The following is a 24,634-nucleotide window of genomic DNA, read 5'->3' on the forward strand; positions in this document are numbered from 1 at the left end:
CTTCAGCAATCGATTGATTGATTGATTGATTGATTATACGTATGTTGTTTAACGTCCCTCTCCAGAATTTTTCACTCACATGGAGACGCCACCACTCGCCGGTGGAGACTGTAAATTTTTGTCCTATACTTTGGCATTTATCGCAATTGAGCAGTGGGGAATCTTTTTTATGCCAGCATCTTCTGCGACAAGGGACCTCGATTTATACGATCTCATCCAAAGGACCGGTCTCTACGTCCCACAGTCGAAGTTCATAATACCGAGATATTTTATTTTTTATTTTATTCTATTTTTTTCACAAGTTTGTTGCAGCAGATTTACTTCAAGATCATACTTCAAGATCATTTCGAACTCAGGCTACTTAATTGCAGTGCATACAGCGTCAAGTGATTTTGATTGACAGGTCAACACACGTGCACTTCGTGTGATACTTTTTAAGCTGAAAAATATACAGGATGTGACCATGACTGACTATGAAATCAGAAAACATCTAATAAAGAATGGGTGTGACCGATAAAGAACTAATTTTTGGTCTGGATCGGGATTAAGAGGGAATCTCTCCTCTCTCTCTCAGACATGTAAATTGAACATTTCATAATTATAAAATATGAAATTCTGTATACATGTAAATGGTAATGTTATTCACATGTTCCAGATTTAAATCTAAAACGAATATATAATTCAAATTCAAGACTGGGGGGGGGGGGGGGCTTCAAAGGAATTAGATAATTTTTATGAATTACAAGGAAAAGTACGGACGTCAGTTGCATGTACATGATTATATATCATTGCATAAAATTGTGTTCATTCAGATATACTTATCCAACATATCAACAGACTTGTACAATTTTTTTATCATGTTTTTTTTTTCAAAAGAAACATATAGCGTACCATTATTTCACACACTCTTTAACTCTTTGAGTATTTCACAAGAATCCAAGAATCGCCTTTTCACATCTTTTATAATTCCTTGGGTATATAGAGTATAGATCATGTGTCATAAATAATTTAACCTTTTATCAAATATATATGTAATAACCAAATCTAATCTATAGATTGATTTTCTTTCTTTTCAGTGGCAGATATCAATTTATTTATAAAGGCTTTAAAACAGTACTGTATTACAATTTTCTATCGCTTAATTCCTTTTTTGAGTGTATGTAATATTTTTTAATATCGAAAGTAAAACTCGGAAATCGGGATAATTTCGCATTCAGATCATAGAGAATAATAAATCGTCTGCATTATAGAAGGCTTATAACTATCGTATTCTGAACTTAATATACGAAATAGATAAAACTGCATGCCTTTCCATCACTATAAATGTATATTCAGTGCTTATAATATATTTACTTGAATTAGCTACCTAGCATATATATATATTAATTTTTTTATAGATATATTCATGTGTAAATTAACTAATTGTCAATACAGACTTACACTACACTGGCAACTTCAAACTTTACATGCACTGGAAGCGGTAACCAACGTCCTCTTAAATTTTGAAGAGTGAATATAGAACGTCTAAATATTTTTATATGGAGAGTGTATATGTCTCTAACGTCATCGATACTATTTCCGCCTTTATCTCGAAAGTTCTATTCTCACTTACAAGTCAGAGTTATCTTTCTTTGCCCATTGTCTACACACTAGGTAAATAAGGAAAATGAGGGTACCTAAGATCTAGAAAATGCGCAATCCAATTTTAAAACAAATTATATATTTGGTATTTGTAGACTAATCTCTGTTATGCCTAACAATATCTTGAAAAAATATTAAAAAACAAAAAAGTTGAAAATTGAACAAACACAAGTTCACTTCCGGTTCGGACAGGAAGTACCGGAAACACACGAAAACAACTTCGAAACAAAGAGAATGTCATGATCTAATACCCCTGTAAATTTCACATCTTTACCTCAAACCGTTTCCGAGAAAAATTCCGGACAAAAGTCCATTTAAAAATTGGAAATTCGGCCGTAACTTCGGACCGGAAGTGAATTTTTCAAAAAACGGAATTTTATATAAACTTCATATATCAGCCTACTATCATGTGGAAAATTGTGAAAATCTATCCAACCATCTCTGAGTAATCGCGCTCACAAAATTTGGGAGGAATAATAATAATAATAACTAGACTCTTGTTGCCATGGCAACAAAAAAGTCTTCCGTTCTTCTAAATCTGTAAGAATTTGCTTTTTTCTGTGTAAAAAACATACATGTCATATTTACTGTGAAAGAAAAAAAATAACTGGAAAAAAGTCCTTTCAGTACTTAAGGTACTTTGATTTTCATTATCAATCTTGTATAATACATTTGGCACCTATAAGAGATATACGTATATCATTAGCAATTTAAAAAAAAATGTTTGCAATCATTTCTAAGACAAACAAACAGACGAACGAACACCGTACTATCATAAACTTCACTGTGTGTATGTTTTGGCATAATTGTGATGGTGTTATAGAAAAATATAATGAATTAAGTTAGTATCACATTAAACGTAAAGTCACTGAGTTTTGTAAAGTTATAATATCAAGATTTGACAACATACCTATAAGACAGATTATTCAATTACAGTAATTCTTCAGCAATCGATTGATTGATTGATTGATTATACGTATGTTGTTTAACGTCCCTCTCCAGAATTTTTCACTCGCATGGAGACGCCACCACTCGCCGGTGGAGACTGTAAATTTTTGTCCTATACTTTGGCATTTATCGCAATTGAGCAGTGGGGAATCTTTTTATGCCAGCATCTTCTGCGACAAGGGACCTCGATTTATACGATCTCATCCAAAGGACCGGTCTCCACGTCCCACAGTCGAAGTTCATAATACCAAGATATTTTATTTTTTATTTTATTCTATTTTTTTTCACAAGTTTGTTGCAGCAGATTTCATTTCGAACTCAGGCTACTTAATTGCAGTGCATACAGCGTCAAGTGATTTTGATTGACAGGTCAACACACGTGCACTTCGTGTGATACTTTTTAAGCTGAAAAAGTTACAGGATGTGACCATGACTGACTATGAAATCAGAAAACATCTAATAAAGAATGGGTGTGACCGATAAAGAACTAATTTTTGGTCTGGATCGGGATTAAGAGGGAATCTCTCCTCTCTCTCTCTCTCTCTCTCAGACATGTAAATTGAACATTTCATAATTATAAAATATGAAATTCTGTATACATGTAAATGGTAATGTTATTCACATGTTCCAGATTTAAATCTAAAACGAATATATAATTCAAATTCAAGACGGGGGGGGGGGGGGCTTCAAAGGAATTAGATAATTTTATGAATTACAAGGAAAAGTACGGACGTCAGTTGCATGTACATGATTATATATCATTGCATAAAATTGTGTTCATTCAGATATACTTATCCCACATATCAACAGACTTGTACAATTTTTTTATCATGTTTTTTTTTTTTTTTTTTTTTTCAAAAGAAACATATAGCGTACCATTATTTCACACACTCTTTAACTCTTTGAGTATTTCACAAGAATCCAAGAGTCGCCTTTTCACATCTTTTATAATTCCTTGGGTATATAGAGTATAGATCATGTGTCATAAATAATTTAACCTTTTATCAAATATATATGTAATAACCAAATCTAATCTATAGATTGATTTTCTTTCTTTTCAGTGGCAGATATCAATTTATTTATAAAGGCTTTAAAACAGTACTGTATTACAATTTTCTATCGCTTAATTCCTTTTTTGAGTGTATGTAATATTTTTTAATATCGAAAGTAAAACTCGGAAATCGGGATAATTTCGCATTCAGATCATAGAGAATAATAAATCGTCTGCATTATAGAAGGCTTATAACTATCGTATTCTGAACTTAATATACGAAATAGATAAAACTGCATGCCTGTCCATCACTATAAATGTATATTCAGTGCTTATAATATATTTACTTGAATTAGCTACCTAGCATATATATATTAATTTTTTTTTTAGATATATTCATGTGTAAATTAACTAACTGTCAATACAGACTTAAACTACACTGGCAACTTCAAACTTTACATGCACTGGAAGCGGTAACCAACGTACTCTTAAATTTTGAAGAGTGAATATAGAACGTCTAAATATTTTGATATGGAGAGTGTATATGTCTCTAACGTCATCGATACTATTTCCGCCTTTATCTCGAAAGTTCCATTCTCACTTACAAGTCAGAGTTATCTTTCTTTGCCCATTGTCTACACACTAGGTAAATAGGGAAAATGAGGGTACCGAAAATCTGCAAAATGTAATCTGATTTCAAAACAAATTATATATTTAGTATTTGTACAATAACCTCTGTTATACATAATAATATCTTGAAAAAATATTAAAAAACAAAAAAGTTGAAAATTGACCAAACACATGTTCACTTCAGGTTCGGACAGGAAGTACCGGAAACACACGAAAACAACTTCGAAACAAAGAGAATGTCATGATCTAATACCCCTGTAAATTTCACATCTTTACCTCAAACCGTTTCCGAGAAAAATTCCGGACAAAAGTCCATTTAAAAATTGGAAATTCGGCCGTAACTTCGGACCGGAAGTGAATTTTTCAAAAAACGGAATTTTATATAAACTTCATATATCAGCCTACTATCATGTGAAAAATTGTGAAAATCTATCCAACCATCTCTGAGTAATCGCGCTCACAAAATTTGGGAGGAATAATAATAATAATAATAATAATAAAAAGAAACAATACAATCACTATAAGTCTTCCGTTGTGAACGGAAGACTTAATAATAATAATAAAAAGAAACAATACAATCACTATAAGTCTTCCGTTGTGAACGGAAGACTTAATAAAAAGAAACAATACAATCACTATAGGTCTTCCGTTGTGAACGGAAGACCTAATAAGAAACAGAGTAAAAACAATATGTTCCCAAACTTCGTTTGGGGAACATAATTAGTGTAAATTTTTTTGAGCATAATCATTATGAATGATTTCTGAATTATAACTGAATGTATGTGCCATACTTTACAGCTGTTATTCTTTACCTACAACTTTTATATCAGCCATGCTGCAGTAAACATAAACGAAAGTAGTAAGTCTGTCATCAAAACACAAACAATTCGGTCTTCAATGTGCGTTTTTCATTATATTGTTTATTGAATGCTTTGTTATTGTTGATTTTTAAAAATTTGTTACTGATTACAGACCCGTTTATATTCTAATTTTTCTTTGCATTAATTTAAACAATACAGCTTAAAATACATACGAGTGATCGAAAACTAATTGGTGACTTCACTGTTCGCAGGTAATTCCACAGGCCTCTGACTTTCCATCAATAAGCTGTTATATGATTGATCAGAGTAGTATATATAACCCCTCTATATATAAATACACCAGATATGCACCTATTTTTAACCCCCTAGCCGATTCGGAGCCGAATTTTAGGGGAAAATGAATGTGCCTAACTTTTAGCTTGCAGAACTGTGTCCAAAATTGATTGTTCTTTAAATGCACAAAAATATAGACGAAGTCAACCATTACTTTCCTCTTCTCAAAAACTTCTGCCACTGGCCACCGCCATGCGCCGTCGTCATTCATATAAACAACAGCTCTGCGCTTAATGTAATATGTATGTAGTCAATTATACCAATGGTCCTCTAAAAATTGGAGATTGAAGTTTAAGCCTGAACACATTGGACAGTGGACTTTTTAGCTCTACTGGTCGATAATAAGGTGTCCGTCGTCTGTCCGCCTGTTTTTTTTCTTTCAAAACGCTACTCCTCTAAAAGTTTTGGTCTGATTTCATTATAGCTTGGCACACAAGTACTCTACACTAGAATACATAATTCTGTATATCGGTTTTTTTAGTTCGATGACAGAGTTGCCACTAAAAATGTAATTTTTTGTGAAATACTTTCAAAACACTACTCCTCTTACAGTTTTGGTTTGATTTCAATGTTACTTGGTACGTAAGTAGACTATACTAAGATACATAATTATATACATCGGTTTTTGATTTCGATGAACGGTGTTGCTATGGTTACTAAAATTAGAAATTTCTGTGAAAACAAAACACTTCTCCACCTACAATATGGTTTGATGTTAATATAACTAATGATATGCAAGTAGACCAAACTGAGATATATCGAATTTTGATGAATGATGTTGCCATGGTTACTAAAATAGAATTTCTGTAAAATTCTTTCAAAGGCTACTACTCCCATAGTTTTTGTCTGATTGCAAGGATTATTATTCTGTTTATTGCTGTTGCAAAGTTGCAAGTCCAAGTGCTACTTTTCTTTTGTTATAAACAGAAACTAGAAGAGCTACAGTCTCGTCAGAGACGTCTGGTTCATAAAATAAATACATCTATTTTTGACTATTAAAATGATGCTGATATTGTCATTTAGTTACCATTCCTACATGGACAACTTTGACGGCTCAAATACATGTAACAACACTTTCACAAAGAACACATGTATTTATAAATATAAATAATATATCATTAAGTCAAATGCTGACTGACGTTTTTCATACTAATTGTTAAACTATTATTTACACACTGAATTTTCGACGGATTTTTTTCCGTTTTTTCCCGATCATGACAAGGAGCACACGGCGGGTGTGACCGGTCGGCAGGGGATGCTCACTCCTCCATGGCACCTGATCCCACCTCTGATGTTTTGGAGGTCCGTGTTTACTCTGCTCCAAAATTTGTATTGCTTAATGGACTTGTGAGCTTGAATACTGTTCGTTATCTCCATATATTTTATATATTAATGTGTACTGTAGTTTTCATACTGGTTGTGATGTGCTGTTATGGAATAAAGCTAATAGTATAAATACGGTTTTACTTCAGTAGTAAAAACTTTGGGCAAGAGACAAAGACGAATTTTTCTCTGTGATAAAAATGTCAAAAGATTCAACTTTGCTACACCATGAGGCAGAAAATGGCAACAAAAGATTTAAGAGGAGAATCCAGGTAAAAGGGGATGACAGAAGTTGAACAGAATAAGTTGATGACATGTGGGGAACAATACTTACTTGTGCAATAGCGACAAAAATGCTTCAGTAAAAATTCTTAGCACCAATGAATGATAAATCATAGTAAGATTTATCGAAATATATATACACATAAAATACAAATAACAATTCCCAAGGTGCTTCACTGAGTGTTACAAATACAAATACAAATATTTAATGGCACAAACACAATTACATTAATTGGCAAAGGCACAACACATTATAAGAATCATCAATTGTTCATACATAAATATACAATATTTTAGTATAGAATGTGAGGCTATACATAATTATAAATCACACATCATTTGTATAATAATTATGTAATGCAATCATTTCTAGATGCAAGACATTTTTTAATAAGTGAGTGTGTTATTTTCAGTATTTCTGGATTTCTATTAAAGCAAAGCTTAACTTTTTGAGTATAAGACATATTTGATATTTTTCCTTGAAAAAAAATCATCAAGTTCCTTTCAAAAGTTAACCTATGATTATTGTATTTATGGCAGCTGAATAGAAAATGAAATTCATCTTCAATCTCCCTTTTGTTGCAAATATTACAAAATCTTTTATCTGTGGGTATAGACAAATGTCTCCCTTTTTCTATGGCAAGGTTATGTGCACTAAGTCTCAACCTGCTAATAATTGATCTCTCTGTTTTCTTTTTTAATATATCGGTGTATCCACAGCGTTTGAAATTATTAAAAACAACTTGATAAAATTTTAGTTTTGATGAATTATGAATCTTTGCATATTCCTCTTGTAAGCATTAATCTGATATTCTTTGTTTAATGTTTCTCAGAAGTGATTTATTGAATTTTCTTTTTTTGGTAATGAATGAAAATCCTAACTTATTGAAAATTGAAAAAATATTTTTAGTCCATGAGTTTGTTTTGACTGTTGCTTTATAGATTTTAAATACTAAAGTATTCTTGGAAGTAATAAGATGGTTCCAAAATTTTATACTTGAAAAATGTATTCTTGTCCACAGGGGATGTCTACCTAAATCTGCTCTGCAGGGAGCATTGGTAGTTTTACAATGTACTCCTAAAATTTCCTTAATAAACTTCATGTGAAAATTTTCAATTATAGAATTTTCACCAATGTTATCATAAATACCCCAGATCTCACAGCAATAAAGAAGAACTGGTGTTATAATTGAGTCAAAGAGTTTTTCCAAAAGTTTACATGATTTATCCAAACCAATGGTTTTCTTAATCTTAAAATAGGCTTTTCTGGCCTTTTCCATAAGTACTGACATAGCTAAGTTCAGATTTCCATTACATTTAAAGGTTAATCCAAGATAACAAAATTTTGATACTGTTTGAAGAACACTTTCATTATATGTAAACTCATTGATGCAAAATTTACCATTTGAGTTAAAAATAAGGACTTTAGACTTCTCAACATTGACCAGTAGTTTCCAATTAGAACAATATGTTTCAAGAATGTTCAAACAATTCTGTAACCCAGTTTTACTTTCAGATAATAAAACAATATCATCAGCATATAATAGACAATTTACAGAGATTTCACCAATTTGAACAGGATCACAATTGCCTGTTTTAAGTTCATCAACAATACCATTTATTTTAATAAAAATGTTGAAGAGAGACGGGCTTAAGATATCACCTAGCTTAACACCACTTTCAGATGTGAATGATTTACTGAGACCATTATCAAACTTTATCTTGGTTTTTGTATTCTCATACACAGAAAATATAATATTGAACATATTGGTGTGTATATTGGATTTCAAAAGTTTATAATAAAGTCCAACCCTCCATATAGTGTCAAATGCTTTACGGAGATCGATAAAAGCTGCATAAACCTTTTGCTTTTTGTTTTTATAATAATCTGTTTTAGTCTTAATTGTAAAAATATGATCTGATGTTCTGCTTTTTTCTTTGAAACCAATTTGATTTTCACTAATTAGTGATGCATCCTTGATAAAATCGAGCAATCTGAAATGAATAATCCTATTAAAAAGTTTTCCTAGGTTTGATGTAATGGATATACCTCTGTAATTACAAGGATCAAGTTTGTTACCAGATTTATGTAAGAGTACCAGAATACTTTCATTCCATAAAGTAGGAAATTGCCCTGAGTTCAAAATAAAGTTGAACAGTTTTTGTAGTGGCTTCATTAATACACTACCTCCATTTTTTAACATTTCATTTGAAATAAGGTCCGTGGATGTACTTTTACCTTGTTTTAGATTTTTTATGGCATTCATTATTTCTTGAGTTGTAATAGGGGGACTAACATCATTCTCTAATTTCTGTTTTAAAACATTAAACTGTTCTGCAATGAATTTGTGGAAATCATTCTGATTGCTATTCGCAGTATTCAGTGTTTTGAAATACTGATAAAATATATCACAGGGAAGATCAGGAGAGTTGTTATGCATATTCTGCATTTTATCTAGTTTGTGCAACATTTTCCAAAATGTTTTGGGATTGGTATCAAGATTGTTGTTAATTTCATGACAAATTTTTTGTTTGTATGATTTTTCTTCATGTTTGCATAGCCGTCTGTATTTAGACCTGTATGTGTAAAAGAGTTTTCTATATTGACCATTAAAAGGATATTGATTTACTAACTTTTCATATTGTTTCACTGTGTTTCGAAGATCAGTACATGACTCAGTAAACCATGGTTTTTTGTTGCATCTACGGGATTTGGATTTTGTTATTTTTGCCACATATTTTGTTGAAAGTTTTGCACAATCCTGCAATATAGTGTTAAATGAGTTCACAACTGTGTCACTATTTTCATAATCAGTATCAATAAATTCAGAAAATCTTGCTCTGAATGTTGGACTTCTGATATTTTTAGAATACACTTCAACAGATTCTTTAGTCCAAATAAATTTTCCTGGTAAAGGGTCTAATTTACATACATTGCTAATTTCTTGTTCAGAAAAATCATTGACAAACAAAGAAAAGCTGATTGGACAGTGGTTTGAAAATAAATTAAATTCATGGATTTCAAAATATCCAACAGACTTCATCAAGTCTTGGGAGGAAAGTGTATAATCAACAAGACTGCTCCCATTATATGTGAAACAGGTGTGTTTACCAGTAAGATCACCAGTCGTTTTACCATTTAGGATTCTTAATCCAGATTCTTTACATATGTTAAGAAGAAGTTTGCCACTATTGTTAGTGTGTTTGTGGTCAAGATTATTTCTTGACAATGTATTATCATATCGATAATTTAAGTCATCATCATTAACTCGATGAAAATCAATGTCAAACAAAATAAAGTCTGGTTGGGTGTTAGTGTATGCATTGAAGTCACCTTGAATAATTATATTTCCTAATCTACTATATTTCTCAATGTCGTTAAGCAAAAAATGAATATATTGATTCTAGATCGGTGTTATTTCCACCTGAGTATTCTGGTGAAATGTAGACTGCAGCTAAATAAATATCTCTCTTTAGTTTAAAATAGTTAAGGTCAAGTTTAATCCATAATAAATCTGGATGACTGTTTTTCAGAGTAATTATTCCTTTTATAATACAATTCTTTGCAAAAATACATATTCCTCCTGAATGTCGCCTAGCCTTTTTCTGTTTTTTCCTACTGCTAGAGTGAACCAGTTGAAAATTATTCAGTGTAATATCTTTGTTAACATCAATATCACCCAACCAGGTTTCTACCAAAACTGATAATGCTAAAATTGGAAAAAATATTTTGAAATTGTGGGTCAGAGGTCTTCTCATTTGTGAGGCCTTCAACATTCCACATACCTAATTTCAAAAAATGTTCATTATACCCTACATGTAACTGCTTTCTACACATAATACAAATATAATTTTATCAAAAAGAGCTGATGGAGATTATTATTGCATGAATATCTACAATATCAATATCATACATATTATATACGGTTACCAGTACATAATGTGATCTAACACTGTACCTGAATTAATACACATGTACTGAAATACATTAACACCTTAATAGGTATGAAAATGAAAAACATACAAGGCTCTGTATTTAGTATAAAATTAGTAACACTTGGGTGGAGGAGGCGGAGGAATTGCCCATGGGTTGCGCCAATTGATGAATGGGAATAACCACGGAGGTGGGGGCACTGATTGTGGGCCGATCCAAGGGGGCGGTGTGGCCTGATGACCGAATGGTGCTAAATGGGGAACAGCAGGAGAAATTCTTTCTGTTTGTCCCTTTGTTAGAGATTTCAGAGTTGCCGATGGAGCTTGGGATACTGTCTTTATGCCAAGGGCTTCCTTTAAGTGTTTAACTATAGCTGGTAAACCCACCTTCATGTTCAGATGAATTTTATCATAATACATGCTTTCTGTGGGCAAAAATTCATCTATAATTTGTACTTCTGGAAATTGTTTGCATGCCAAATAGATTTCTGTATTGGCTTTATCAATGATTTCATTTCCAAAGTCTTTACGGTAGATAACTGGCAAAATGTGGATCTGAGAGTTCTCCCATGATTCGGAACAAAGACTTAGTAGATGAACAAAGTCCTCTTTTTTTACACTGCTGGGCAATTCCCTTGTTCCAATATGAATAAGAACCTCCTTTGGATTGTATTTATGACAGTTTTTCTCCACGAAATTGGAACATGCATTGGCTCCTCCTCTTATGAAACGGACTATTGTTTTACCGCGTGGAGTGAAGCGCCGTGGTTGAATACGTTTCAGCATCGAGTCACTCAGAATTAGGACATCACATTCAATTTTGGATGAATTGAGTGGTAAACTATTGGTGCATTCTAAGTGTCGAGATTTTTCTTCGTCAGAATTAGATGTTTGAGTTTTTGTATCCTTTGGATTTTCTTCATGATGTGGCAAATGGAGTTGACAATTATTTTCATTCTGTGCATGAAAGTCACAGGAAATGAATGACGAGGTAGACTCAAGTTGGTTTACACGATCAATTAGATCTGTAAGATTAGATGAAAGTGTGGAAATCAATGTGGATTGATCAGTTTGTGTTTCCACAAGTTGTTTTACATGAGAATCAAAAATGTTGGATTTCACATGCAGCGAATCCAGAGAACTGCTCAAATGTTTGATTTTGGATTCAATAGTATCTAGGTGTTCGACACTTTTTTCCTGTGTGTGTTCATGGAATCCGAGATCACAGATTGATCACAGATCACAGACTGTAATATTTGGGTCTTCATACAGTAAAGTTCTGATATTTTATCAGCAAATTGTTTCAGTGTGTTGTCTATTGTAGAAAGGATATTATGGATTTCATCAAATTTGTGTTCCATAGTTTTGCTGTGTCTCATGACTTTTTCTTTTGGACTAAGTTTCTTTGGAGTGTTGTCAGGATCAAAAGTATTACTTTCAATTGATTTTGGGACCGTTTCCTCCAGATCTGGACTTTCATTTGGATTCTGGGATATAATGTCATTAGTGATATCTCTCTCATTAACTCTTTTTTTAAGGGTTTGAAAGAAGGTTTCGGAAAATAAAGTGCTCTTTGCACCTTGGATAACAACCGAACCAGTGTCATAAAAGTTAATTTTTATCGTATTTGAGACTTTATTTGCTTCAAACAACACTTTGATTACTTTACCGTCTTTCATAATTGATGCATGTGAAGGACCAAAGTGTTCCAGGATGCTTTGTTTCCATAGCGAGATACGATCCTTTGATGTTGTAAAGGTCACATTGTTTGTTTTGCCATCAATTTGTGTGTGCGTTTTTAGTGTTTCAAACTTTGTGTTCATATTTTCTGGGTTAACACTTATATCTTGTGTATCATTTTCTACCAAAGAATCAAGTTCATCACCTGTGAAACAATCAGTATACCTTGCTGGCGTTTTCGATTTTCTCATGTCCGCCATGATTGTTGGGGAAGGTGACAGGTCTCACATGGAATATAACGCGTTTTTTCACAGTTTTGATATAAAGCAATACTCCAACAGCCGTTAAAATACTTACTGCATATCAATTACACAAAATATTCGTATTTCTGCATTCAAAAAGTCCAGAAATGTAACTTTTTTTGAAAAAAAAAAAAGCAGAGCAGTTATCATACCACGTGCTACTTTTTCGACATTTGACCTAACAGTAACTCAGACCTATGACGTACTCTTAGACATCCTTTTTAATTTTGTATCTTTACTTTGTTCGTGCTTTTTTTCATTTTGTTAATACTAAATTAAATCTATATATAATTTAATTTTGTTTGTATTCTAGCCTCTGATTGGTTAATATCCAAAAAGCTACGCAAGTTATTTCTGTATAACCTGGTTTGGTATGGGGACACACCCCCCTGACAACCAGCTGAATCATCTGTATCCATACAATCCTCTCATTTCCAGTCCTCGGGATTCATGGAAAATTCCAGATTTGATAAATGTACCTTTAACTTCAAACAATAATTCGATCTTACCACATGTAAACAAACAGCAAGGCTGCTAGGCCTCTGTATCAGTTTTTACCTCCCCTCGCTTCCCATCACTTCCGTTACTAAGGTTGTATTATTGAGCGGCAAATTTGAACTAATAAAAAGCAACGAAATTTTACACCCATAGTTATTTAATGATTTTAACATTAAATTATAAGGAATGACTCTAATTCTTGGCCAAATTATTCGAGTATAACCTGGTTTGGGTCAGTTTACGCTGTTTTATAATCCGCTTCGCGGATTATAAAGCGTAAACTGACCCAAACCAGGTTATACTCGAATAATTTGGCCAAGAATCAGTCATTCCTAAATTAAAATTATTCATCATTAGTATTTTCAATTCCCTCTAATTTATATTATTTTAAACAATCTGCTTTATACTTTATATCTGTAAATAATTTAATTTTGTTTGTATTCTAGCTTCTGATTGGTTAATATCCAAAAAGGAACACAAACTATTTCTGTATAACCTGGTTTGGTATGGGGACACCCCCCCCCCCCCTGACAACCAGCTGAATCATCTGTATCCATACAATCCTCTCATTTCCAGTCCTCGGGATTCATGGAAAATTCCAGATTTGATAAATGTACCCTTAACTTCAAACAGTAATTCGATCTTACCACATGTAAACAAACAACAAGGCTGCTAAGCCTATGTATCAGTTTTTACCTCCCCTTGCTTCCCATCACTTCCGTTACTTCTGTTACTACGGTTGTATTATTGAACGGCAAATTTGAACTAATAAAAAGCAACGAAATTTTACACCCATAGTTATTTAATGATTTTAAAATTAAATTATAAGGAATGACTCTAATTCTTGGCCAAATTATTCGAGTATAACCTGGTTTGGGTCAGTTTACGCTGTTTTATAATCCGCTGCGCTTCGCGGATTATAAAACAGCGTAAACTGACCCAAACCAGGTTATACTCGAATAATTTGGCCAAGAATTAGAGTCATTCCTAAAATAATACTCCAATAGTTGTAACCCTTTGGAGTACTGTTACGTCATACGCTATAAAATGACGTCATGTCAACGGAGAAGAACCCTGTCGAGTCGCCATGGTGTATTTCAACATAGAAGAATATACAAGATTGAAGGTAAGTGCCTTAGCTAAGAGTTATGAATTTAGTGTAAGATAGATAACCATGATTATATAATACACAAACACCTTTTTTGTTTACACACTAGAATATATACAAATCTACCGGAAATGGCGAGGACAGGTTTGTCGTGCTAGAATGAATGGCCAATTCATTACCGAAACAAACCTGCACGGAGTTTGGGACTAGCACCTGATGGGAGTTCCCTCACAAAATTACTGGCATTTTAGCCGACATCTTTTGGCTTTTTGGCATTTTAAAATGATAGTTATGCTATAGCACAAAACCAAAATTTCTAAATTCAATTTGGCTTAACTCCTTCCTGGTCGATTTTTGTTCACACATACACAACACAAATTCAAATAATCTGTTAATAATCGAACAAATGTATAGGCTAATGCTGTGTGCTAATTATTATGTTTATTGCCGACTTTGTAGTATTACTGTATGCTTATTAACAATATACAGTATTATTGCTTATTGAAAACAATATATTAAATCTACATGTATTTTTTAACCCGAGTAAGCAGTACCTCGGTATACTAATTTAAATTTCTTATGGTATTGCAACCTAAATAAAAACAATTTAGCAAATCTAAATTTTACCAAATCAACCGTACTGAGGGAACCAATGAGATTGCTTCGAGGTCACGTGATGGTCAGTGCTTTGAGGTTTCTTTGTTTACAAAGACGTGCATCTTCATCTCTCTGGATTTTATTGATATTTACCATTATTTTGACTTTTATTCAGTATTCTGATGTGTTAAAAACTTACGGAATAGTTGCAGAACAACTTTGAAACTTATTCCAAACACTGGCATAATTTCTGTAAACACAGAATGCCACACGCCGCAAGGCGGGAGCTTGATGCTGGGCCCAGTTGTGGGACAAGCACTTCTTTATTACATGTACCCAATTCTGGGTTAGAAAACACTGATAACACTGAGCCCAATTCTGGGACACAGCCGCAGTCGAAAACCAATTGTGGATCTGCGGAGGATAGAAACATTGAATTAGCTGACTGTGAAACAGAATCTCAATGTGAAACACGATACGGCACACATGCTCCATTTGAATCTGGCTCGAAATGTAAAAAATGACTTCATCCGGTAAAAACAAAAACAATGTTACAGGAGAAATGAGGGCACCGGCATTAGAGACGTTCCTAGTGAAACAGACAGAACTAATGCATCAAATGATGCTTCAAATAAACTATATGCCTAAAATTAACCAGCCGACGGCAACCATAACCCGCCCAATGGAAGAAGACAATTCATACGTATTGTCTGAAGATTCCCGAGGAAATTCGGACGAAGAACCAGACGGAGATTGGACAAACGACTTAGATAAAATAGCTAATACAATCACAATTGCGGATGATAACATAGAAGAAAAGGATTCAGAGGACATACTTTCTTCAATGGAACTGTTTTACAAGCAAGAAGAAAAATGCTCAGGGAAAATAGAAGATAGACTTGCAAAAATTGTTAATGATAGCATGAGGACACGCATCGGAGAAACCAAAAAGAAAGACCTACTGGCAAAACACATGAAACCACAAAACTGTGAAAAAATAACAGTCCCTAGAATTAATAAGGGCATCTGGTCCAGCCTACCAAGGAAAGCCAGAGATCGAGATTTAAAACTACAACACATACAAAGTACTATGTGCAAAACCTTTTATCCCTTGATCCATTTAATGGACAAACTTCTGAAAGCACAAACGGGGAAACAAGGACTTACACAAACAGATGTAAGTGACTGTTTTGCTCTATGTAATGACACCTTTAAACTTTTACAACTGGGGTTCTCAGAGATGTCACAACGAAGAAGATTGTCACTTAGACCAGAGCTGTCTAATGAGTACAAGGCATTATGTGCATCAGAAATTCCTATGACAGATTATTTGTTTGGGGATGACCTGGAAAAACAAATAAAAGAAATAACTGATGCCAAAAAAGTCAGCAGGAAAATCACAGACAAGCACAATCAGTCACAACGATATTCTCCCATGTATTCAAATATCAGGAATTGTTACTCACAGAACAGGCAGAACAGCTATAAGTATCCATCATACGGACGACATGCAATGAACAATAACAGGAACAATGCCAACAAGAGTCCTTTTTTAGAGAAGCGCCAGTCCCAAAAATTTCAACGGAACAAAAAAGACTAGAACAGAACCCTATAACTGTAAGTAATACAGATACTGGTACAAGAAACATGAGACTGAAAAATAACCCTGACAATTTTACTGGGGGTAAAATATCTTCATTCAGAAATAAGTGGTCAGAGATCACCTCTGATCCTTGGACTTTAAATGTAGTATCAGGCTATGAAATCGAACTTGCAAGTGAACCCTTACAAAAATTGGTTCCAAGAAACATAAAATTTTCTACTGCTGAAGAAGAAGGCCTAGATAGGGAAATTTCCAAATTCTTAGCTAAAAACATAATTGAAAAAGGGAATGACTTTTATTCTGATCAATATATATCAACAATCTTTCCTCGTGAGAAAAAAGATGGTTCAATCAGACTCATTTTAAATCTGAAAAAATTTAATTCAGAAGTGGAACACATCCATTTCAAGATGGACACATTAAAATCAGCTATAAACCTAATGAAACAAGATTGTTGGTTTGCTTCCATTGACCTAAAAGATGCTTTTTATTCAGTCCCAGTAACAAGGGCAGACAGAAAATATCTCCGCTTTATGTGGAAAGACCAATTATTTCAATTTACTTGTCTACCCATGGGATTATCTACATCTCCAAGAGTGTTCACAAAACTTTGAAGCCAGTCCTTTCACAATTGAGGAAATTGGGACATTCAATAGTGTGCTATATTGATGACTGCTTGCTTCAGGGTGATTCTTATAATTCTTGTACAAAAAACGTGATAGACACAGTAATACTTATGGATAACTTAGGACTTACAGTTCACCCTGAAAAGTCAATATTTGTTCCAACTAAGGAAATAGAATTTTTGGGATTTTTATTGAATTCAGAAAAAATGACTGTGTCAGTAACTTGTGAAAAAGCAGACAAAATAGTATCTTTGTGCAAAAAAGTACTTAATAAAGTTGAAATTTCTATGAGACTTTTCACAAGTCATAGGAAAGTTGGTTGCATGTCAACCAGGTGTCCAATTTGCACCACTATATTTGAAAGACTTAGAACATGAAAAAGAACAAGCATTAAAACATGCCAGAGGTGATTATGATTCCGGTTTTAAAATATCAGAATCAGTGCGAGATCTCTTAACATGGTGGATTAACAATCTCCACACAAGTTTCTGCCCTATCAATAGACCCGAACCACATGTGGTTTTAGAGAGTGATAGTTCAGGCTCAGGATGGGGGGGACTACTACAAGGTGACTCTTCAAAAAGAACAGGGGGACACTGTTCTTACACAGAACAACAAAATCACATCAATTATTTGGAACTTTTGGCTGGATTCTTAACCTTAAAAAGTTTTTGCTCTATTTAAAAGGATTGTCATATAAAACTATGTATGGACAATACAGTAGCTGTCTCCTATTTACAAAATATGGGAGGTAAAATTCCAACATTACACAACTTGGCGAGAGAAATATGGCTTTGGTGTAAACGTCGAAATATTTGGTTAACCGCTTGTCATCTTCCTGGTAAGAAAAACTTTGAAGCAGACAAACTCTCAAGAAATTTATCTAAGGATTTGGAATGGATGTTAGACAAGACCGTGTTTCAAAACATTTGTGAACAGCTCGGAGCCCCTGACATTGATTTATTTGCTTCCAGAATCAATACACAGTTAACTACATATGTGTCATTTTTACCAGACCCTACAGCAGTTGCTGTAGATGCTTTCAGCTTTACATGGACCTATGATAAACTATATTATATGTTTCCTCCTTTTAGCTTGTTGGGGAGAGTCATTCAAAAGATAGAGACAAACAGATGCAAAGCAGTTCTGGTGGCGCCTCTTTGGACAACTCAGCATTGGTTCACAAAATTACTCCGATTACTGGTGGAACCCAAGCGACATCATCTATTAACTCTTCCAATGTCGCCAACCGAGAAGCACCCTTTGTCAAAAATGAGACTATTTGCATGCAAAATATCAGGGAGAACCTCAGACAGCAAAACATATCGGAAGACATTGCAGACATTTTATTATCATCCTGGAGAAAATCCACACAACAGCAATATTGGACGTATTTCCACAAATGGATGCTATTTTGTGAGCGAAAATCTATTAGTCCATTTCAAGCATCTGTAAATCATGTTTTAGAGTTCCTATTAGAATTGTACAAAAGTGGATTAGGTTATAGTGCTGTGAACACAGCAAAATCATGTATTTCTTCGATTTTTGACATTATTAATCCTGAAACTAGTCTTGGTAGCAGTAGTTTGATTAAGAGATTCCTGAGAGGCATATTTAACAGAAGACCATCTTTACCTAGATATACATGTACATGGGATGTTTCTGTAGTTTTAGAATATTTGAAAACTCTTATTCCTGTAAATACTATTAGTCTTAGATTTTTGAGTTGGAAGCTAGCTATGTTGATTGCTTTATTGACAGGACAAAGATGTCAATCTTTACATCTGATAGATATTAGAAATATATTGATAAACAATGATTTTGTAAAAATTCATTTTGGTGACCTGTTAAAACAATCCAAACCTGGCAATCATTTACAACCTATTGAACTTGTGCGCTTCAAACAAGATGAACGCTTATGTGTTGTGAAAACCTTACAAGAATACATAGGACGTACACAATCCTTGCGTGGCGAAGAAACACAGCTGTTCATTAGCACCATGGCACCTCATCAAAAGGTCTCCAAACAGACAATTGGATAGCAATTGGATAAGGACTGTCTTAGAAAATTCTGGAATTAATGTAAAAATGTTTAAGGCTCACAGCACAAGAACAGCATCGATGAGTGCTGCAAAATCCGCAAATGTACCAATTACGACCATTTTGAATGTAGCGGGTTGGAAATCAGATTGTACATTTCGAAAGTTTTATAATAAACCATGTAGTGAGGAAAAAGTGAATATAGGAAGTACTGTTTTACAAACATACTCATAGTTATAAAATCAAAATGTGTTGCTTTTGTTTAGAATGTAGATGTCATAATGTTAAATATGCATGATCATGTTATGTACAACTAGAATAAAAGTGAACTGTTGCATTTGTTTTTAATATATATAGTATATTATGAATCCTTTGAAGTATTGTCTCTAAAATCTCATTGGTTCCCTCAGTACGGTTGATTTGGTAAAATTTGAAAATTAAATGAATATTACTTGTAAGATGAAATTTGATTATAATTTTACCAAATCAACTTAGTACTGAGGGATCAAATGCCCATCCCATACCCACCCGTTGTATATTGGATGCTGGAAATCAATTAGATTTAGTGAAATGTGTATTACTATTAAAATTACATCAATACTGCCAAGGATCTCTGAATACTGACCATCACGTGACCTCGAAGCAATCTCATTTGAACCCTCAGTACTAAGTTGATTTGGTAAAATTATAATCAAATTTCATCTTACAAGTAATATTCATTTAATTTTCAAATTATACTATTTCGCCCCCCCCCTTTTTTTGTTTAATTTTTAAATTGAATCTATAATTATTACACGCACACACACCCTTCCAAATATGCATTTAACGAGGTTCGCTCCTGAGCTTTTGAGCAGATTTTTACCTATATTTTAAAAATTCTGCATAAAGTTTTAATTCTAACAATAAATTTGGATTCTACAATGCCAATTAAACTATATTCAGTTAAAACTCCATGATAAAATTCAAAACCAAAAGCATTAAGTAAGGAACTATATTTTGTGGCGGAAAGTTTTTTTTCTAGAAAATGATCATTTTTTTCTCTTTCGAAGTATTTAAAGTATGTTAAATTTGGATTCCTATTTTTACATGCAATCTACACACAGAGTTATTTTGTGCAGTGAACTGTTTTATACTGGTCCTAAATTATATATTAAATAAACTTTCATGAATTCTATCATCATATTTGATAAATATAGTAAATATATTGTGAAAATCAAGAAACAAATATCCCTATTTTAAACTTAAAATTAGCACTATTTTAGTAATATCTAAAAATTAACATCACCGACCCCCACTTCTTATTTTTTTTCTGAATATATAAGATATTTTTAGCCATTCTTCTTAAATTCAGTAAAATGTCATTACTTTCAAATGATTTTTTTGCTTGTTAAAGTTTAAATGCCAGAAAAATGAAAATTTTGAGTGCAAAAAGGTCAAATAATTGAACATGCGGAGTAATTTGAAATTTTTTTCGTTGTCACAAACTTTAATGTGTCTATTCAAGATGAAATAGGACTGTGTTTGTTCCCATAATTTATTTGAATAAAAAATATTGGAGGAAAAACTTTAAAAAATGATTTATGTGTAAGCCGTATTTACAGTGCAAAAAGGTCAAACTAAATGCTCTGTAGCGCCAAAAGAAACGCACTGACCCCCAATTTTTGTTTTGATTTTTAATTAAGCAATGTGTATAAATTCTAAAATTATACTAAGTCTTGATAAAAAATTCACATTACTTTTGATGGCAGGATCCAACCTCCTTAATTAAATTAATGTTTTGACCACCAACCCTCCTTTTTTCTCTCATTTAAAGGTCATAGGAGACAATTACCTGAATATATTGAGTTACATACGGGAGTAAGTTCATATGAGCTGGTAAAATAAGACTGAAATTGTTTTTTTGGATTTTTTACGCAAGATAGCTACAGCACAGTCGATCAAAATTACTCAGTCGTGAAAATTCACTTTGACTAACCAATCGCTGTTCAAAGCTATACAATGTTTACAAACTATCATGTCATTTTGCAGCTTAATTTTAAAGAATATCATAATCATGGCTAAAACCTAGTATAAATATACGATCTTCAAACAAGCAAGTATTTCTTTTTAAAAATTCCATTGCATATTTGCAAGATGTTTGCATGTTTTATCAATCAAAATCTGATCATTTTCATCGTTTGACACTTCGATCTATTGAGAGAAAAATAAAGCAATCGGAAGAGAGAAAGAAGGGAGAGTGAGAATGAATTCATTTTTCATAACCAGGGCAGTTGTTTTTATGAAATCATTTATTAAGGTCTTCCGTCTTCAGCGGAAGACCTTCTTGTTATTCTTAGGTTTCTTTTTCACTTTTATTATTATTATTGTTTTTTTTTCTTGCCGATTTTGTGCACGCGATTTCTCGAAAACGGCTCGATGGATTTCCATGAAACTTTCAGGACATATGTAGCATCAGTTGAACCTTATGCGTTTTTTCTGTTTTGATGACGTCACTTCCGGTCCTGAGATATTGCCGATTTAATGGTTTTCGAAGGGTCGGGTTGTCCGCAGATGTTCTCATATACGGCTTTAGTTAGAAACATGAAACTTTCAGGTATGGTAGACCTATCTCTGTAGATATGCGGAAGGCGTTTCATTTTTATGGGAAGTGCCGCGCGTCGGCGCTCGCTATGGCCCGAAAAAAGTCCTATCGGGAATTTTAAATTTTCTAACACTTTTTCTATAATATCTTTTTACCTGTAAATATTTTGTTAAAACATATAGAACAAAAGTTGTGTAGAATGTTACGATCTTTCAAAGGATACCAACAATAAGGGCCTGGCCCCTAACATTAGGGAGCTAGAGGGGCCAAAAGTGTTTTCCTGATATCTCAAAAAGTATTGAGAATTTGTATAGCATCATAGAAGCAAAGTTGTTCAAAATGATAAGTAGCAGCTAAGGAGACCATTAAAAGTCGTCAAAATGACGTCACTTCCGGTCACACCGAGAGTAATGGTAAATGGCTCATTTTTTCCACATATGAGCGTAGAAGTCTCTCGATCTCAATCTCATCTCCTTCAAATTTAGACGGAAGACTTATTTGTTGCTTTGCAACAAACTCGTCTAGTTTTATTATTATTATTCTTACCGATTTTGTGCACGCGATTTCTCGTAAATGCATCGATGAATTTTCATGAAACTTTCAGCAATGATGGCAAATTAAATGAACTTAAGGCATTTTTTTTTATTTTGATGATCTCACTTCCGGTCGCGAGTTATTCCCGATTTTTCTTATTTATATTGAAATTTTGTCCGGGTCTTTTCTCTAAAATGGTTAAAGATAGAGTCAAGAAACTTACTAGGATTATAGATCATGATCTGTAGATTTGTCTCCAGTGTTTCGTTTTTTATGGCGTCACTTCTGTTGTCCACCGGAAGTAGTTTAAAAATATGCAATTTTTAATTTTTTTCATTTTTAAATGTTTATAACATTGACATATATTGTGTTTCAAGTCATTTCATTTCAACCGGAAGTTGTACTTCTAAACCGGAAGTTGTCCAAAAAATGAGTATTTTTCATCCAAACTTTCAGGAAAGATTTGTACACACTCACTGTGGAGTTTTAAGTCGTTTTGAGCACTTCTTGTCATACCAGAAGTGAATTTAAAAGAACCGGAAATGGGTTGAAATTAAAAGATATCACTCTTTCATGTGTTTCTAAACATATTTTGAATAATTCAATTGCCTATTTTATTCAAATATACTTGTTCTTCCTTCTTTTTTTGAGTAAATCTATCAGTCAACATCGTAAATCGGACGGAAGACCTACTCGTTGCTTTGCAACGAGCTTTGCTCTAGTTTACAACCTAGTTTTACTTTCACACAAAGTCCAACACTGTCAGTATGACACTTTTCTTGACAAACGATACGTACCTGCTGCGTTAAGTATCGCATGACTTTAAAAAAAAATTCTTGTGTTACTGTTTTATATAATTAAATCAATTTGACACTGTCTTAATATTCACTTGCTCATGTACAACATCACCACCAATACCCGATCTCTAGCGCCCCCCTCCCATCCCTCTTGTTATTTCTTATTTCTTTCTTTTTGTAAATGAAAGTTCTTGAAATAATCGTGTCGTTTTTAAACACACTGCAGATGGGTTAAAAACAACTCTGGCAAGAACTATACGTAAACTTATATATATGGGAGTTAGTACAAACGACGTTTAAAAAAAAGCAGCTCTAACATGTGGAAATATTTCTATGAAGAATAAGGATTCTACCAAATGTAGATATTGAATGAATAGGAAATCGACATTTTTTTTTAATTTAGTAAAATTTAATAATAAAATACGAAAAAGGTAGGTATCTTTCCAGTTCAATTTGTTAAAATATTTATCAAAGATCAGTACTTATCATCGAATACAAACCTGTTTATTTTTCCAGTGTGTATTATATGTTTTTTTTTTCTGTAAAGGATATAATTTCAAAAGTTTTATCATTTGTTAAAAAGAACATTAATATTAAAATTGTACTCTCGCAAATGATGGATGGATTTGCAAACTGATCACGGACTGTACTGTTTACTACTACATACCGATTATTTCAAAATTCGATATTGTAGAGTCAAACCGTGTCTGCACAAAGTATCAGCATCGTAACAATCTCATTTGCTCTGTGCTCAACATTTCTTCTTTATATATATATATATATATTTTTATAGAAGAATACGATCATGTCATAAACTCAGGGATTCTATTGCTATACCGTTTTTACAGCAAAATGTGTGTTTCGGATCGGGGAAAACGAAACTTCAAAGACGCTGACATTTTCAGTGGTTCACGCTTATCGTGGACTTCAATACCACCGGCCCCGTGTTTATTTTGGGGATTCACATTAGGGATATTCCCCATATAAGTGTCATATTCTTTCTTTAACAGAATATTATAAGCTTAATCAAAATTTTTATTTATATCAGAAAAGGTCACTTTTAATAAATAATTCTATTTTATGTTGCATTATGCGATTTTTCTTGGAATAAAAAAACGACTTATTAACTTTTTTTTTAATGACGATGGAATCCTTTTGGTATGTATATTAAACAGGGAAATATTTTTTTGTTTCTAAAGGTTTGATGCAGAGTAAGTAATCGAAGTTGTAGCTTAATTTAAGCGTAATTTTATATAGGATATCCATCAGGATCATCCTCCGATAAAAAGCCCCCGTTTTGAGTTGCCGTGCCTTGTTAACGACTCGTTCAAACTGAATTGACTGAACTACGAAATCAAATAACTCA

At 33.1% G+C, this 24,634-nt stretch overlaps 1 protein-coding gene across 1 annotated transcript; it reads left to right on the forward strand.

Annotated features, from left to right (window-relative positions):
• The first annotated feature begins 15,607 nt into the window (after window positions 1-15,607).
• Window positions 15,608-18,523, forward strand: LOC133196122 (uncharacterized). The gene is made up of 2 exons (XM_061332059.1): window positions 15,608-16,704; window positions 18,411-18,523. Exon 1 carries the CDS (start codon window positions 15,608-15,610, stop codon window positions 16,685-16,687), a length of 1,080 nt encoding a protein of 359 aa, XP_061188043.1. The 3' UTR covers window positions 16,688-16,704; window positions 18,411-18,523.
• The last annotated feature ends 6,111 nt before the right edge of the window (window positions 18,524-24,634 follow it).

This window comes from Saccostrea echinata, unplaced genomic scaffold, assembly GCF_033153115.1.
Source record: "Saccostrea echinata isolate AGI-Se365-2 ecotype Australia unplaced genomic scaffold, CSIRO_AGI_Sech_v1 ptg000030l, whole genome shotgun sequence".
Taxonomy (NCBI): Eukaryota; Metazoa; Mollusca; class Bivalvia; order Ostreida; family Ostreidae; genus Saccostrea; species Saccostrea echinata.